Source organism: Solanum dulcamara, chromosome 5 (assembly GCF_947179165.1).
Source record: "Solanum dulcamara chromosome 5, daSolDulc1.2, whole genome shotgun sequence".
NCBI lineage: Eukaryota > Viridiplantae > Streptophyta > Magnoliopsida > Solanales > Solanaceae > Solanum > Solanum dulcamara.
The window spans coordinates 65,435,010-65,452,506 of NC_077241.1; the positions used below are offsets into that span (position 1 = coordinate 65,435,010).

General features: G+C 33.7%; 1 protein-coding gene across 1 annotated transcript; it reads left to right on the forward strand.

Moving 5' to 3' along the window:
• The first annotated feature begins 301 nt into the window (after window positions 1-301).
• Window positions 302-1,247, forward strand: LOC129888391 (uncharacterized). Its single transcript, XM_055963372.1, has 2 exons — window positions 302-642; window positions 739-1,247. Exons 1-2 carry the CDS (start codon window positions 320-322, stop codon window positions 788-790), a joined length of 375 nt encoding a protein of 124 aa, XP_055819347.1. The 5' UTR covers window positions 302-319; the 3' UTR covers window positions 791-1,247.
• Window positions 1,248-17,497: the final 16,250 nt, after the last annotated feature.

Sequence of the window (17,497 nt, forward strand, 5' to 3'; positions counted from 1 at the left end):
CACTACCTAAAACTTGAAAACTTGGGATATTTGTCAAATAATGATAAATTATATGGTCAAACACAATTTTTAATTTTTTTTTCAAAAATTATTTGGGGCCAAATATACGTATGCACATTAAGTCAGAGTTAATACTGTATGATAATGATTGAATTTCACGTGATGGAGTCAAATCCTTTCTCGTTTTCACTATGTGATACAACTCCAAGAAATTTCCTATATATCTCCCAATATTTGGCATTATATAGTAAGGTTTTTCACTGTCCATAATTCACTAAATGCATACACTGGCACACGAGCACTGATCAAGCAAATATTAATGGGAGCCAAACTCACAGTTATAGAAAATAGGTGCAACGATGATATTGAAATTAGAATTTGGGTTCCTCCGGCTCGACCGGACAAATTTGAAAGAATTATCAGGATTGAAGCTAAAGGTGGTTGGAAGGAAGTGAATTCGAAAAATTTCATCGATGGAGACACTAATACTTTGTTAATGATTTATGTTGATGGTGTTTATACAGGAAATTACATTCTTCCAATGCATATGTTGAAATATGCGAAAGTCATCTGCGACACTAATGAAAATGGAAATTTTGTTGTTCAAGGAATCAAACCAACATTCAACTTCTGCAGATTCAAGTAATTTTTTTTTAATTTGTTACAACTTCAAATGTTGCACTTGCATGTATTGAATAAAATGATGTTTTAATTTATGGAACATTGTTTTTTTTACAGGGGTTGCGCATTTTTTCCCTATCTCAGAGGAAACAAAAAGGAGACGTTATGAACCTGCAGTACTATTTAAGTTTGGTATTTTGAATTGATGGAATGTTCAAATTCACAAGTATGAAGTTTTGATGATAGACAAAGATAATGAAGAACCAAGATCCTTTGACGATTTTAATTATGAAAGCCTAATTAACAAGGAATCAATTTCGTTGTGTGAATCAATTTTGGTTGCCGCACATACAAGGATTCCAACTCTATTTTGCACAATCTGAAGAATGAAATTTCAGCAGAGCAACGTAGAAGAAAGAAGAACTAGTGAGTAGTGTATTCTTTCTGTCGTTGTTCATATTGTTCCAGAGTTATTATTGAATTGTAATAAATCCTAGATTGAAGTGAGTAATTGAAGTTGTGAGGTTTGTAACAAGAGGAAAGTTGATCTTCTTGGTGATCATTCCCATTCCCTTAGATTGTTCTTTCTAATCTGAAGCCACTCTTGAATTTAGTGAAATTTGATTGCCGAAATCCTCTATACAATGTAGGTCATGATTTTTATTTTCTTGAGCAAGGAAGCTTTCCACGAAAAATTGTGTGTTCTCTACGTTACTACTTACAGTTCAACATATAGGAACCTGGTTCCTCTCACGAATAGTTGGTACTATATCTTTCATGAATTGTTTAATTCCTTCTTCTTCGTATGTGTTTATACACAACAATACACTTCTCTCCAATTCTTGATTTGCTTATCTCGAGGTATGGATGGCAATGGGGCGGGGAAGGTGGGTACGGAGTGTTGGGGGGAGGAAGCACCACAACTAAAGTTTGATATGATAAAAATATTGAAAATAAATTGGACACGAAATTTTTACGTGGAAACCCCTCTAAATGATAGAAGGGAAAAACCACGGGGTAGAAGGATCTCACTATATTTTTATGGAGTACACAACTCTCAAATACAAGGAGAAAACAATAATTAACACTTCTTTCTTGTAAAAGGAACAACTACTAAAGAGGACACTCAAGACTACAATATTTATCTTGGTGTATAACTCTCTTTGTATTCTTACTCTCTCTTTTTGGGATGATTTCAAATGAGGGCAAGAGACCCTATTTATAGGAGATAGAAAACACGTATACGCATTTTCTTACTGTGTCAAACAAAATTGCAGCCAACTTTGTCAAACAAAGTTGCTGCCAACCTTGGCCCCTTTTTTTGACTTTTACATTCACAGCAACTTTTGCCTCCTTTTTTGACTTTTACATTCTCCCACTTGAAGATTTAATTGAGAATCAATTAAGTCTTCACATCATCCTTTTTACCCAATTACTGCGATGTTACGTTTCTGCTAGGCCAATAGAAGATCGACACCATATGAACTTGTCACTGTTGATCGGCTTCGTAAACATATCTACTAGGTTGTCATTAGTGTGAATTTTCTGAATATCTACACTGCCTTCTTCCACCTTCTCACGGACAAAGTGATACTGAACTCGTATGTGTTTTGTCCTTGAATGAAATGCCGGATTCTTTGCAAGATGCAAAGCGCTCTAACTGTCACAAAATAGAGCAATCTTCTCTTGTTTGTGCCCGAGCTCCTCCAATAACATCTGCATCCATATTGCCTCTTTGCTAGCTTGTGTAGCTGCTACATATTCTGCTTCCGTCGTAGATGTAGCCACGATAGACTGCAGTTTTGAAACCCAGCTTACAGCTCCTCCAGCAAGAGTAAACACATAACCTGTGGTGGACTTGCTTTTATCAAGATCACCTGCATAATCTGAATCAATATAACCTTTAACAGTAAAGTCTGATCCTCCATAACACATTGTAACATCTGAGGTACCCTTGATGTATCTCAGGATCCTCTTAACAGTATTCCAATGCTCTCTACCAGGATTAGCCATGTACCGACTAACCACTCCCATTGCTTGTGCAATGTCAGGTCTTGTACATACCATAGCGAACATTAAACTTCCCACTGCTGATGCATACGGTACTCGAGACATCTCCATCCTCTCTACTTCATTGCTAAGACTCATACTTGAGGATAACTTGAAATTAATAGGAAGTGGGGTAGAAATTGACTTACAGTCTTGCATCTTGAAGCGTCTCAAGATTTTCTTCAAGTAGTTCTTTTGAGAAAGCCAAATCTTCCTATTATTTCTGTCTCGGTGAATTTGCATCCCTAGAATCTTGTTTGCTGGTCCCAAGTCCTTCATTTCAAACTCCCTAGCCAACTGTGCCTTTAAATTTATGAGACGATCTTTGTTGGGGCCTGCTACCAACATGTCGTCAACATACAACAGCAAAATAACAAAATCTTCATCACCAAATCTCTTGTAATAAACACAAGGATCTGAACTATGTCTGTTGTATCCAAGGCTTATAATGAAGGAATCAAATCTCTTATACCAACATCTCGGCGCCTGTTTGAGACCGTATAGAGATTTGTTCAACCTGCAAACCAAGTTCTCTTTTCCTTGTTCTTCAAAACCTTCTGGTTGGAGCATATAAATTTCTTCTTCAAGCTCTCCATGAAGAAATGCAGTTTTGACATCTAACTGCTCCAAGTACAAGTCAAATGTAGCACACATCACCAGGACCACTCGAATTGTTGTGAGTCGAACCACCGGAGAAAATATCTCATTGAAGTCTATACCTTCTTTTTGAGAGAATTCTTTCACCACCAATCTTGCACGATACTTCTCCACTTGATCATTACCATTGCGTTTGATCTTGTAGACCCATTTGTTTCCAATGGCCTTCCTTCCTTGTGGTAATTGAACAAGATCCCATGTTTTATTTTTATGAAGAGCTTCAATTTCTTCTTGCATTGTTGCCACCCACAGAGATGATTCTTGGCCTTTCATAGCTTCTTGAAAGGTTGAAAGCTCTCCATCTTCTGTTAATAGACATTATGCAATATTACTCTCCATAGAATAATCTGAGTGCCAAGCTGGTTCTCTTCTCTCCCTAGTTGACCGTCGAACTTCTGGAGTTTCGATCTCAGCTTGCTCTTGTTCTTCATGCTCTGGTGCTGCTTCAGAAGAAACTGGAACTTCTTCTATTTCTTCAACTTCAACTGTAGTAGTCTCTGATTTTTCTTTTGAAGTGTTACCTTCTTTTGCTTGTATCTTGTTTTCAACAAATACAACATCCCTGCTGATTACCACCTTGCGGGCTGTGGGATCCCACAAGCGATACCCCTTGACTCCATCAGCATACCCTAAGAAAACGCATTCCCTGGATTTTGGATCCAACTTCGATTTTTCTTGGGTGTTGTACATAACATAAGTAGAACTTCCAAATATATGTAAGCGAGAATAATCAGCTGGTTTTCCTGTCCACATCTCCATTGGCGTTTTCAGATCAATTGCGGTTGATGGTGACCGATTGATCACATAACAAGCGGTTTTGACTGCTTCTGTCCAGAATGGTTTTTCCAACCCTGCAGTTGCCAACATAGCTCTTGTCCGTTCCAACAAGGTTCTGTTCATCCGCTCTGCTACTCTATTTTGTTGTGGAGTATATGCCACCGTGAATTGTCGTTTAATACCTTCTTGTTTACAAAAGTTGTTAAATTCATCACCAGTGTATTCTCCTCCATTATCTGTCCTCAAACACTTAATCTTTTTCTCAGATTCAAGTTCCACCCGCGCTTTGAATTCTTTGAAAACTGGAAAAACATCTGCCTTTCTCTTGATTGGATACACCCAACTTCTCCTGGAGTAATTATCGATGAATGACACAAAATATTTCGCTCCTTCTAGAGACTCCACTGGTGCTTGCCAGACATCAGAGTGAACCAGATCTAGTATTTTCTTGCTTTTAGCAGAGGAACTGCTAAACTTCAGTCTATTTTGCTTGCTGGTAACACAATGCTCACAAAAGGGTAGTGAAACCTTTTTGAGCCGTGGAAGAAGTTTTTGCTCAGCAAGAATCTTCAAACCTCGTTCCGACATATGACCAAGTTTACGATGCCACATCATCGTTGATTCTTCAAATGAACTTGCTGACGCAGTTGATGCTTCTCCTTCTTGGTATGTTTCACCTTTAAGAACATATAGATTTGCAGCAAGTTTTTCTGCTTTCATCACTACAAGCGCTCCTTTGGATATTCTCATGACTCCACCATGAGTCTTATACGAACATCCATTATCATCTAGTTGTCCTAAAGACAATAGATTCTTCTTCAAGTCTTTTACATATCGTACCTCCTGGATGGTGCGAACCGTGCCATCATACATCTTTATTTTGATGGACCCAATACCAATAACATCCAAAACATGATCATTTCCCATGAACACAGACCCTCCTGAGATAGGATTATATTGATGGAACCATTCTCTCTTGGAAGTCATGTGCCATGTTGCTCCTGTGTCCATGATCCAGACATCAGCGAAACGTTTTTTGCCTTCATTATTTGATATTGCCTCACTACATAAAATATCGCCATCATCCGAGGTACATGCAACATTCCCTTGAGCATTTGATGGCTCAGGGTTTTCACTCTTCTTCTTGAACCGACAATCTTTCTTGAAGTGCCCTTTCTTGCCACAGTTGTAGCACTTGATATTCTTCTTACTTCTTGATTGAGATCTGCCATGATTGTGACTCCCACTAGGGCCACGTTCTGTTGGTCTTCCTCTCACCATCATCAAGGCTTCAGCTTTCTGCGAACTTATTTGTCTGTCTTCCTTATTTTTGCGCCGATTTTCTTCTTCCAAAACAGCGGTTGCAATTTCATCGAAAACTAGACTGTCTGTATTATTCGTCAGGTTGATGATGAGTTGATCATACGAGTCAGGCAGACTTTAAAGTAGAAGCTCCGCACGTTTATTCCCCACTATTTTGCAACCCATTGTCGTAAGTTGCGAAAACAGAGTATTTAAAGTATTGATGTGTTCAGTAACTGACATGGACTCTACCATTCGAAGAGTATACAGTCTTCTTTTTAAGAAGATTTTATTATGCAAAGACTTGGCCTCATACAACCCTGTAAGAGTATCCCATATTTCCTTCGCCGTCCGCTTTTCTGCCACACTAGACAATACTTGATCAGCTAGTGCCAAGTGTAGATCAGCAACTGCGTTGCTGTCTATGTCATTCCACTTGCTGTCATCAACAAAGTCTGTGGGCCTGCCTTCAATTGCAGCTAAGCAATTGTCTTTTTTCAGTATTGCTTTTATTTTCATTTTCCACAATGAGAAATTAGTCCCATTGAATTTCTTAACGTCAAACTTTGTTGTACTCGACATTGTTATTTGCTTCACACCCTTCTAGATTGTTTCTGAATATTTTTGCGAACAATCATGACAAACTGTACCGTCACTGAAATTTACTATTCACGTGAATAGTACTATTCATCGAATTTACTATTCACGAAAAGTTACTATTCACAGATAGTACCTTCGCATAAAATAGACAGAATAACCGAGGGCTCTGACACCACTGTTGGGGGGAGAAAGCACCACAACTAAAGTTTGATATGATAAAAATATTGAAAATAAATTGGACACGATATTTTTACGTGGAAACCCCTCTAAATGATAGAAGGGAAAAAAACCACGGGGAAAAAAGGATATCACTATATTTTTATGGAGTACACAGCTCTCAAATACAAGGAGAAAACAACAATTAACACTTCTCTCTTGTAAAAGGAACAACTACTAAAGAGGACACTCAAGACTACAATATTTATCTTGGTGTATAACTCTCTTTGTATTCTTACTCTCTCTTTCTGGGATGATTTCAAATGAGGGCAAGAGATCCTATTTATAGGAGAAAGAAAACGCGTATACGCATTTTCTTACCATGTCAAACAAAATTACAGTCAACTTTGTCAAACAAAGTTGCTGCCAACCTTGGCCCCTTTTTTTGACTTTTACATTCACAGCAAGGTCCCTTTTTTGACTTTTACATTCACAGCAACTTTTGCCCCCTTTTTTGACTTTTACACGGAGCAGGTTTAGAGCTATGCAGGGCGGAGCGGAGCGGAGCGGGTTGAAGTAATTATCTTTAAAATTAATGTGGGGTGGGGTCGATTGCGGGTTTTTGAGCTACTAAATAATAACCTAAAGAAAACTAAACCTTTGTAATTACTAAAAATCAAAGGTATAAACTTTTTATATTAAACTTTGATTTTAGTTTTAATTTTTTTAAAAAAATAATAATTAAACTAGATGTGTCTAGTGAATTGTTAGTTGTTGAAATGTTAATTAAAAATATCTAATTAACGATTAATTAAAAAATAATTATTGAAATATTAACTAGAAATAATTAATTAGTTGTTGATGTTGATTAGCGAAAAATGAAAAGAAATTATGAATTTTATTTTTCATATTAAACTTAATTAAAAAAGAAAAAAACTTACAAATTTATGCAGGGCTGGTCTAGGCAGGGCGGGTGGATTGAAAATGAAATAAATTGTAATGCAAGGTGAGATGGAGCGATTTAAAAAAATTGTGTATTGGGCTCAACCCGCCGCGCCCTCGCCTCGCCCGCCCCATTACATCCCTATCTCGAGGTTCCGATACTCATCATCGTGTGATCCAGGCAGTAGAAGCTCAAATGTTATAAGAGGATTGATGTATTATACTATCAAATATATATATATATATATATATATATCGGCTCTCTACTTGTTTATGACATAAGTTGTGCTATATATAGTACCACCATTTTAATTTTTTTAATAGTCCGTATATATGTGCTTCGAGTTATTAGATCAATCTTAACTATATTTATGTGTTATCTTTATTCCAACTTCATCAAAATGTACGTGAAGAAATCTATACAATCTAACGATTTCAAGAACCAGGTTCTTGAATTAGCAACACGAATGTAACCAGTAAAGACAAGACACATAATTTATTGTGAAAAACTTCCTTGCTCAAGCACGAAAAACCACAACCTACACTTCGTAGGATTTCCACCAAACTTCACTAACTTTCAAAGAGCGGTTTAGATTACAATTCAATAATCAAGGAACTAACTCAAGTACCTAAATTCTAACGATTAACTATAATCGCAACTCAAACTCTCCAAGAAGTCAAACTCATTTCTTGTTATAAGCCTCACTTTAATTTCTACCTTAGAAAATTATAACTCAATAATATTCTTAAGTAGAGATCAAACACATGAATTAACTTTCAGAAAGAAAACCTAAATCTAGTTCTTCTTTCTTCAATGTTTTTCTCTTGAAACGCTGCCTTTGCCTTTTGCTTGAAATAACTCACAATCTTGGATTTGCAAAAGCTGTTGCAATTAATGATGCAACTTCCCTTTTATAGTGTTTGCAAAAGTAAACCTGATTGAGTCCTATTTGAAAAACTATTTGTCCACCCAATTCTTTTCCTTTTAAGAGTCCTCATTGAATTGCTTTCCTTGTTTTGCTGCGCTTTAACTTTTATTTCCTTTTTGCTGTAGCCATTTGTGTTTTAATCTTTATATTCTGCAACGTATATGAACCTGGTTCACTTTGTCATTATCAAAACCCAGAACATTGTTGGATCGTCAGTATGGATCGGAGACGATTGATATTTCATTTTTCCTTTTGCACTAGATCACAAATTCTCATAACTTTTGTCACTTACATTTTATAAAATTGGAACGATACGTACAGAAGGAATTAATTAACTAATTGCAACTCCAATGTTCTTAAGATTTCACTGAATCAGCCCTAATTAGATGAAAAGTTTACTATTAGAAAATATGAAATTAGCTACAAAATTTATCGGTAATTCCTAACTAAATGAGATTATTGTTACTTATACATGAAATTTTATTTGTTGCTAATTCAATAATTTCTTTTAGTGACGTTGATTGTTATAATCACTTGGAATGTTGCTCATAATTAGTCGTATCACTGTATTTTCATACAAAATAAAATCTTCGTAATGGTCCATTCATATACATACTTGCATAAAAGCATGGATAAGCTTAGAAGGCTGTTTTAACTCTCTCCTTTGTTTGTTTTTTTAGAATTTAAATTTTGAAAAATGATATATTTTTAGAAGTGGGTTGGCTTGATGAGGCTCGCAATCCTTATAGTAATGAGTAGGACTGAGCATTTTATAACTCATCAAATGATACATCAATCCGACTTAATCCCTCCAATTCTAAAACTTGCATAACATAGCTCGAATGAATTAGGCAGATCCATATTAAAAACCATACATTAAAAGAAAAAGAATATATTACGGTCAGCAATCCAAGTTTGGAAAGAAATTCTAAGCGAAGACTTGTCTATTCTTAGGTCATCGGGTAAAGTTTATTAGTTTCGATCTGTTCGATTCGGTTTTAAATATTATCAATTTTTAAATATGCTAAAACGATAACCAAATCAATAAGATATTTGGTTATCGGTTTTCAGTTTATCGATTTTTGGTCTTTAACAATTCGATTTTCAGTTTAACCAATAAGAAAATGCTTTCAAAATAAATATATGACTTTCTCCAATAATTTTTGAAAATCTTAAATATTACTAAAAAAAAAGAAAAAGAGTTTCTTAAGAAAAATATTCAAAGGCTCATTAGATTTAACCCCAATTACGATAAAATAATCTCCTAATTATTTAATTTATCAGCGATTTTTTTGAGAAAGTGGGTCGGGAGAAGAGGAGAAATCAAAAAAGGGAGAAAAAGAGAAGTAAAACAAGAAATAAATCAAACTCACAATGTCTAACCCTTGCCGTCGTTGTTGCAACTTGCAAAACTGTAGCCGTCGCCGTTCTTAGTTTTTTAGGTTTTGAATTTTGACTTTGTGAACATAAAGAGGCAAAACCTAAAGAGTAAATACAGTGTAAACTGCGAAATAGTATGAAGTGTGAATTTTGTAGGGCACTCATACTATGATGTAGTGATTATATATTTATATTAATATTTTTTGTTTGATATTTGTGTATGAGTCTTCCTCCACTGACAGGTTTTTTCGGAAAATTCTATTTATTCTGATATGGATGACTGGCAACCCTATATTTTTTTGGTTTTAATAGGACTCCTTACAAGCTTTGTTTTTATCTACTATTATCTAAAAATAATCAAGTTATTAATGACCGCATGAAACCAAGAAATAACCCCTCACTAAATATTAAAATAGTAAATTATTATAGTCAAACTGGATTATCGATTTACCAATAACCCAATATTAAAAAACTAATATCGAACTGATAACCCAATAATTTATTTTTATAAAAACATTAAATAATCATTAACTCAATAACCCAATAATAACAAATTAATAATATTTTTTTTTAATTTAATTTATCACTGGGTTCAATTTTTTGCACATTCCTCAAATACACAACTCTCCCGAATCTTTCCGTATCGAAATTAAAAAAAAGAGAGGAATATTGTAGATTTCAAAAAATAAAAAAAAGGTAATAAAGGAAGAAAATGACGCGTTTTTCTTTCTTCTTTTGTTGAGTAAAAGCGCGTTTTTTCTTCTTTTACTCTCCCGAATCTTTCCGTATCTAAATTAAAAGAAGAGAGGAATATTGTAGATTTCAAAAGATAAAAAGAAGGAAATAAAGGAAGAAAATGACGCGTTTTTCTTTCTTCTTTTGATGAGTAAAAGCGCGTTTTTTCTTCTTTTCGGAAACATTTTTCTATAGGCGCTAGGCGCTCATTGAGAAATTCTCTTTGGAGTTTGGGGCAACTTTCAGTTTTTCTCCGAATCGCTCCGACGCCTTTGATGTTCAGATCTTCCGGTAGTCCTGTCGCAGATGACTTTCGCCCTTCTATGGAACGACCCTTCAGCCCCTTTGTCAAATCTAACAAATAAATTCAACTTTTTTCTCCTTGTTGGAGGGTTTTTATGTGGCAGGACGAGTCATCTGTGACAAGATAATGGAAGATCTAGTTATCAAAGGCTCATTCGGGCGTTATTTTTCTCATTTTCTATCCAAATCTCCAACCTTTGCACAGAAGTAGCACAGGTAGACATTTAATTACTATTAGCTATTGGGTTAAGTATTATTCGCCTCCGTTTTAAGCCTATGCTGAAGAATTTGATGTTATGTTAACAAAAGTTACTAATTTTGTGTTGAGATTTGTCTGTTAAGATTAAGCTTTTTATTTAATTAATATTAAGAGGATGTGGTGGAGTTTCAGCAGTCATGTGGTTTGTCAATGGCCTCCATTTCTTTAAAGACCTACTGTTCTTTGCTTTTGAGGCATGTGCTAGCAATTTTGGGCCTTATTATGTATGTTCGAGTCTCCGAGTGTGTGTTTGTGTATATATACCTACACATACAGTACTTGCTCTGCAGTTTCAGTTGGGTGGAGTGTTAGACAATAATATACGTGGGCGGATTGGTGTTATAATTGCCTCATATTTCAATAATATAATTTGTTATAAGAATATTGCCGAGGCTCTTTTGGAAACAGGTCGTCCTACATTGGTAGGAGTCAGGTCTGCGTACATTTTACCCTTCCAGACTCCACGATGTGGGATTTTACTGGATTGTTGTTGTTGTTGTAATTTGTTATAAGAATATTATAGTATCTTGAATGGCGTCTTGGAAGTTACTTTTTGATATAGGCTTTGTTATGACTACTGCACAAAGTAGGTAGGTATCTCTCAAGCAAAACTTGATTTGCGGTTCCTACTGGATTAATTGATGATTAAGATAGATCTTTGATATTTGTCATTAACTAAGTTAGAGCCCGTTTGGATTGACTTATAAGTTGTTTATAAGCTGTTTTCAGTTTTTTTTGAGTGTTTGACTTGTCAATTTAAAGCCATTTTGTGCTTAGAATAAGCCCAAAAAAATAATTAGGTTTGTTTGACTTAACTTATTTAAAGCAGCTTATAAACTGTTTTCAGCTGATAAGCTGCTTAGAAAAGTTTAGCCAAACAGAAACTTAGAAGGAAATCAGTTCAGGCAATTTAATTAGCAAGGGAAAAATAAGTTGATTGATGAAGAGGCTTCTTAGTTTAATGTTTGTTTTAAGTACTATGGACACTCGGGCTCTCTTGTAGGACGCCAAATTCACTCACTGCTTCACTGGGATTTATGTGTACCATGGATAACGTAATAAATGGATGTGTTTTTTGCAAAACATTGTACACATGAACCTCCATGGGTTGATCAACTGTCAAACATTTTGTGGTAAGACAGAGATAAGAGTTGCTGTATTAGAATCTTTATCTCCAAAAAGAAGAAAAGAGGTTATAAAATCAGAATATTTTGCCTTCCATTGGGGTCCAGCTTGCGCGCTCCTCATGCTAACTCTGTCCACTAATCTTACATATGGTAAAAGTTATATACTGGTTTTGCCTCCGCTGAGATTTTAACTCGAGACCTCAGGGTTCTCAACCTACTTCATTGATAACTAAGCCACACCTTTGGGTGCCCTTTCATACACTTTTTCATGAGACAATGCATCCTATCCAGCTGCTACCAGCAACATATCTCATTTTGGCTGAGTATTAAGTAAATCATCCATCGTTTGGTTTTTAATTTTTTTACGGGAGAGCTTGACAATTCTCTTCTGTACTATTGTCATTACATGAACGGCATGCTAGCAACTCTCTTAAAGTCCAGGTCTTTTCTTCCTTTGTGGTGTGATTTATCATATTCTACTTGTTTATGATGGCCAGTAAAGCCTCGAGTCATAATGCTTGCTAGTGAGTACTTGGGAATTTTGAAGATTGAGTGAAAATTATTTAGTTAGGTGGATCAATTAGCTTAGTCCATCAAAGTTTGTTCTTGCAAATTATGCTAGTTTTGTCGTGCTTCAAAGAATATCTACACATCTGTTCTTATATTATGTAAACTTCAAGTTTTTGACTTTTCTTGTTTCACCAACTGCCTCTAGATTATCAACCTTTCTCTATGCAAATATTTTGCAAGTGTTTTTTGAAGATATCTTATGATCCTCTTCGACCTTAGTTGCTACCTAAAGAATCATGACTAGGATGTATCAAACTGCAAAGTACCTGCCAATAGAAAGTTATGATACAGACCCAAGCATATATCAATTTGTCCATCGCACTAAAGCATACAAAACATCATTCTTAGGTTTTCTCTTCATATTATTCTAGATGCAATTCTTCTTTCTCTAATGTCTTCTTTGATTACTAGTGCATTTTTCGTCCACAGAAGACCTCTTAGACAGTTGAAGAATATTACAAGATTATTATCCTTAAAACAAAGGTTATACTAGACTACTAAAATGGACCTCGATGTTCAGAATCAAAAGAAGTTTCCTCGTGAATCAACATCTTTCATCTCAAAGCTTCCGATTTTCAATTCACAAATCCCCGATCTTGTATTATTGATTGATCCCTGATTGAATGAATTTCACAATTCTATCACGCCATGCAATTCTAGTGCATAATCCATCCAAAATGACTTTGGAAATCCATAAATCCCCAATCCTATATCATGATTTGATCCCTAACCCATCAATAATTCTACTACAATGACAACTAATTATGATTTCTACTTTCTACTAGAATCTTTGACTTTTTAGAAGTTACATTTGAAAATTACCAATTGTTATGAAATTACGATTTCTCTAGAAATTCCTAGATCTGTAGATATTTTTGTAGTAGATCAGTCTTTTGGGTTAAAATGAGCGTGTGGGCAAGGCATATGACGATTGATGAGTAAAAATGACACTTGGGAGTTAGTTGATAGTCCAAAACAGAAGAACGTTATCGGTGTCAAATAGGTCTATAGAACAAAGTTCAATTCAAATGGCTCCATTTTTAAGAATAAAACTAGACTCGTAGTTAAAGTCTATTCTCAGCAGCTTGGAGTGGACTTTAGAGATACGTTTGGTCTTGTTGCTGCTAGTTTGGTTTCCCGATATATGCAAAGTCTAAGCACTAAGCATTTTAGAGCTACTAAAAGGGTGCTGAGGTATATTAGAGGGACAATTGATTATGGGATTTGGTATAGAACTGTGGAGAATGAAGCTCTTATTGGCTATTCAAATAGTGATTGGGGTGGATGTTTGGATGATTACGAAACCACGCGTGGTTACTCATTTTCTTTTGATCTGGGCAATTTTTTCTTGGAGCACAAAGAAGCAAGACATTGTAGCTTAATCTTCAGTAGAAGCTGAGTATGTGGCTGTTGCATCTGCTACAAATCAACGAATTTGATTGAGAAAGATCTTGTTTGAATTGGATTTGTTGTCAAAAGAACCAATAGTTATCAATTTGGACGATAAATCAGCCATGCAATGGTTGAAAATCCGGTGCAGCATGGAAGAACGAAGCATTTACAACCAATAGTCTTCTCCTCCTTCTACATATTTTTGTAGCAATTTACAATTGCTATTTCTTTGTTGTTCCTCATTATACCTTGGAAGTTCCTCCTTCTTTTCTTTCTAACACCAGCCCAAAATTTTAAAGTGGACAATGCAATCCTCCAATCGAATTGCCTAGGGAGAAGATTATGAAATAGTAGATGAAAAAGTGATTATGCAGCACTGATTCAGGGAAGCAAACAAGGTTGCAGATAAATTAGTTGTTGTTAGTCATACTTCAGGACAACCAGTTATGTTACTCTGCCAAGGCAAATGAGAGGTCTGATACAATTGGATAAATGGGATCCTTCAGAATTAAACAAATGAAAGCCTCAGATTTTGGAATGCCAAACTCTAAAATATGATGAAAGGTTAGAGCAATATGCTCCCCTCCCCTTTTTGCAGTTGTGTAATCTCCTTTTATTATTCAATGAAGGTATAGTTGGTTAAATATTTTGAACAAATATTTTTCCTAGTAAAACTAGTTTTTTAAAAATTAGGAAAATGACTTAGTGGGAAATATAAGTTTCCACAACTAGCATTTTACATTGATTGTGTCCTCTCCAATTTGTGACAACACCTTATCTTTACCATTACCCCTCTTGGAGCCTCCATACCCTACCATCCCTATAATATTTATCTAGATTTTATACAAATACTTTTAGGATAATAGTTTTGCTTAGACACTAAACATAAGAAAACAAGTAAGAAATCTACTTATTTTTTTATAAAATATTTTTTATTGAAAACATTTTACTTTGTACCGTGCACACTCCAAATATTCCAAAGTTTGTAGAAAAAATCTTTTTGGCTAAAGTGAAACTCATTAAAAGAAATTGCAATTGAAAATAATAGAGTGAAAGGGTTAAAAATATATCTAAACTATTTTTATTTTTTGAGTTTCATACTTGAATTATTGAGAGCGTGAGTTTCCTATTTGAATATTTACCTAATAGTTAGCGAAATATACCTCAACTAGTTTCTTATGATGCGTGTACACTCTCTTTTTCGTTTAAAATTTTTGCCATGTTGCACTCCACGTGGAAAAATAATTCCCCCGTGCAAATCTAAATAAAGTAATATTAGGTTAAAAGGTAAGGTTAAAGGTTAAAACTATCATTACACAAATTAATTTATTTCAATCGTGACATTTACCATCTTCTTCTCCACTTTTTTTAGCTGTGGTTTTGTCTCTACTGTGGCATCGATATTTCCAAATTGAAAGGAGAAAGTTTAGAGTTTTAAAATAGTCAATGAAAAATATATCAAAAGAATTAATATGTCAGAAAATAGAGTTGTTATATATGTTAGGTGGACGAAGATTTTATGGATAAACACGCTTAGAAACATTTCTAGAAAAAGATTTGGTCTAGTTAACGTCTAAGTTTGTTTCACTAATCATTGGATGATAATTCAAGTAAGAAATTCCTACTCTCAATAAATCAGGTATGAAATTCAATAAAGTGAAATAATTTAGATGCATCTTTGACCCTTAACTCAAATGATAGTTAGAGGGGAAAAAATTAAATTAGCATCAACTATCGAGTAACAATTAAGCTAATTAACCCAGTGAATGACGGTGAAATACTTTTTTGCCATTTTGTATATTGATCGATTACACATGGCAGTGCGTATAGTTTACTGTCTACAGGAATTGATTTGCTATGTCATATTATACTTAGGCTGATATTTATTTCATTATTAAAATTTTTAGGAAAGCAATAGAATCCGCATAAAAGTAAGGCAAAATTATGTAAATTGGATCGGTAAAATATTTATCCAAATGGATCCAATCCAAATTATTTATTGAGTTGGATCCGCAGTCCAAATTCCCCTTGTTCTATTTACGGAATCACTACTTCTTTATCATTGATGCCATCGGAGTATATGTATTCTAATAGTATCCCCATATATACTTTAATAGTATCCGTATACTCTGTTGGTATCTATATACTTTGATGGCAGTAATTGAGTTGTTTTTTCACCGAAACACTTTCTGTTTATATATAGACTCTAATGATATTAAGGAGTAATTGAGTAGTGTTGTTTACTTTTCTTTGAATGTATTAAGTAGTAAACACTAATTATCCATTAAAAATAGAAAAGATATAAAAATAAGAGAATAGCTGCTCGTAAATAGTTTCTCTGTTTTGTACCAGTGTTCTTTTCCCTAGAAAATAGTGTCTTCTGAAATTTCAAACGTAACTTAGGGATGTATTTATACCTTTTTCCAATAACTTTTTTTTGGATGGAATAGACTCTCATATACTTAATTATTAGTTTCTATTTTAATTTGCTTTTACCAACACTCTTGATCATGACCACAAATAAAAAAACACGTAGATGTTCGTCAAGACATATTTTTTTATAACATGACTAATTATTACAAATTTCTGTTCTTAGAGTGGAATATTACTCTATTATATAAGAGGGAATGAGAGGAGTTTAGGATCGGTCATTTGATTGATTTGCTCTTCTCCTTCAATTTCCTGTATTTATATTTAAAATTTTATTTTATTTATTTATTTATTTATTTATTATTATTATTATAAATTATGTAAAATGTACTGTGAATTATAATACTTAAATATTTAAAAATAAAAACTCTATTGTTGCTCTATATTAGAAGAGGGAATAGGAGAGGAGCTTGGGGTCAAAAAGGTAGTTTGGTAATCTATTTAATGTTTTGGCCAATTGAATTTCTCGTGATCATCACTTCTAAATTGGAGGCTGGAGCTTCATATATTTTTGTTTTTGTTTTTTCAGTGATGGACACGGGGTATTTTGAAATTTATTTATGTAAAATTTATTTTAAAAATAATACTATACATTATAATAATTAATAATTTGAAATATTAAAAATTTGATTAATTTTTGAAATTTTACATGTATCACAAAAATTGGGACAGGGAATAACATATATTATTTAAAATTTTTGTTCTGAGTATTATAAATCACAATAATTAATAACTTGAAATAATTAAAATACATATTAAAAATTTAATTAACTATCAAAATTTCACATGTTCCAATTAAATTGGGATAAAGAGTGCAACATATATTATTTAAAAATTACGTTACGAATACTATAAATCACAATTTAAAATATATTAAAAAATGGTTAACTTTCAAAATTTTACATCTATAAATTAGGGCAGATGGAATAACATATATTATTTGAAAATTATATTAATTAAAAGTATTATAAATCACAATAACAAACAATTTAAAATATTTTTAAAAAAATATTAAAAATTTAGTTGCTTTTAAAATTTTACGTGTCTCACATAAATATTAAAAATTATGTTAAAAGTATTATAAATTATAATAATTAAAATATTTAAATATTATATAAAAATTTAATTAACTCTCTTAATTTTATTTGTGTTATATTAAATTAAAATAAATAGAATAATATATATTGGACTCGTACTTGTATAACTATTGTATCTAGTAGATTATAAATGTCAATATCAGCCGTCAACATTGACCAAAAGATGGCGGC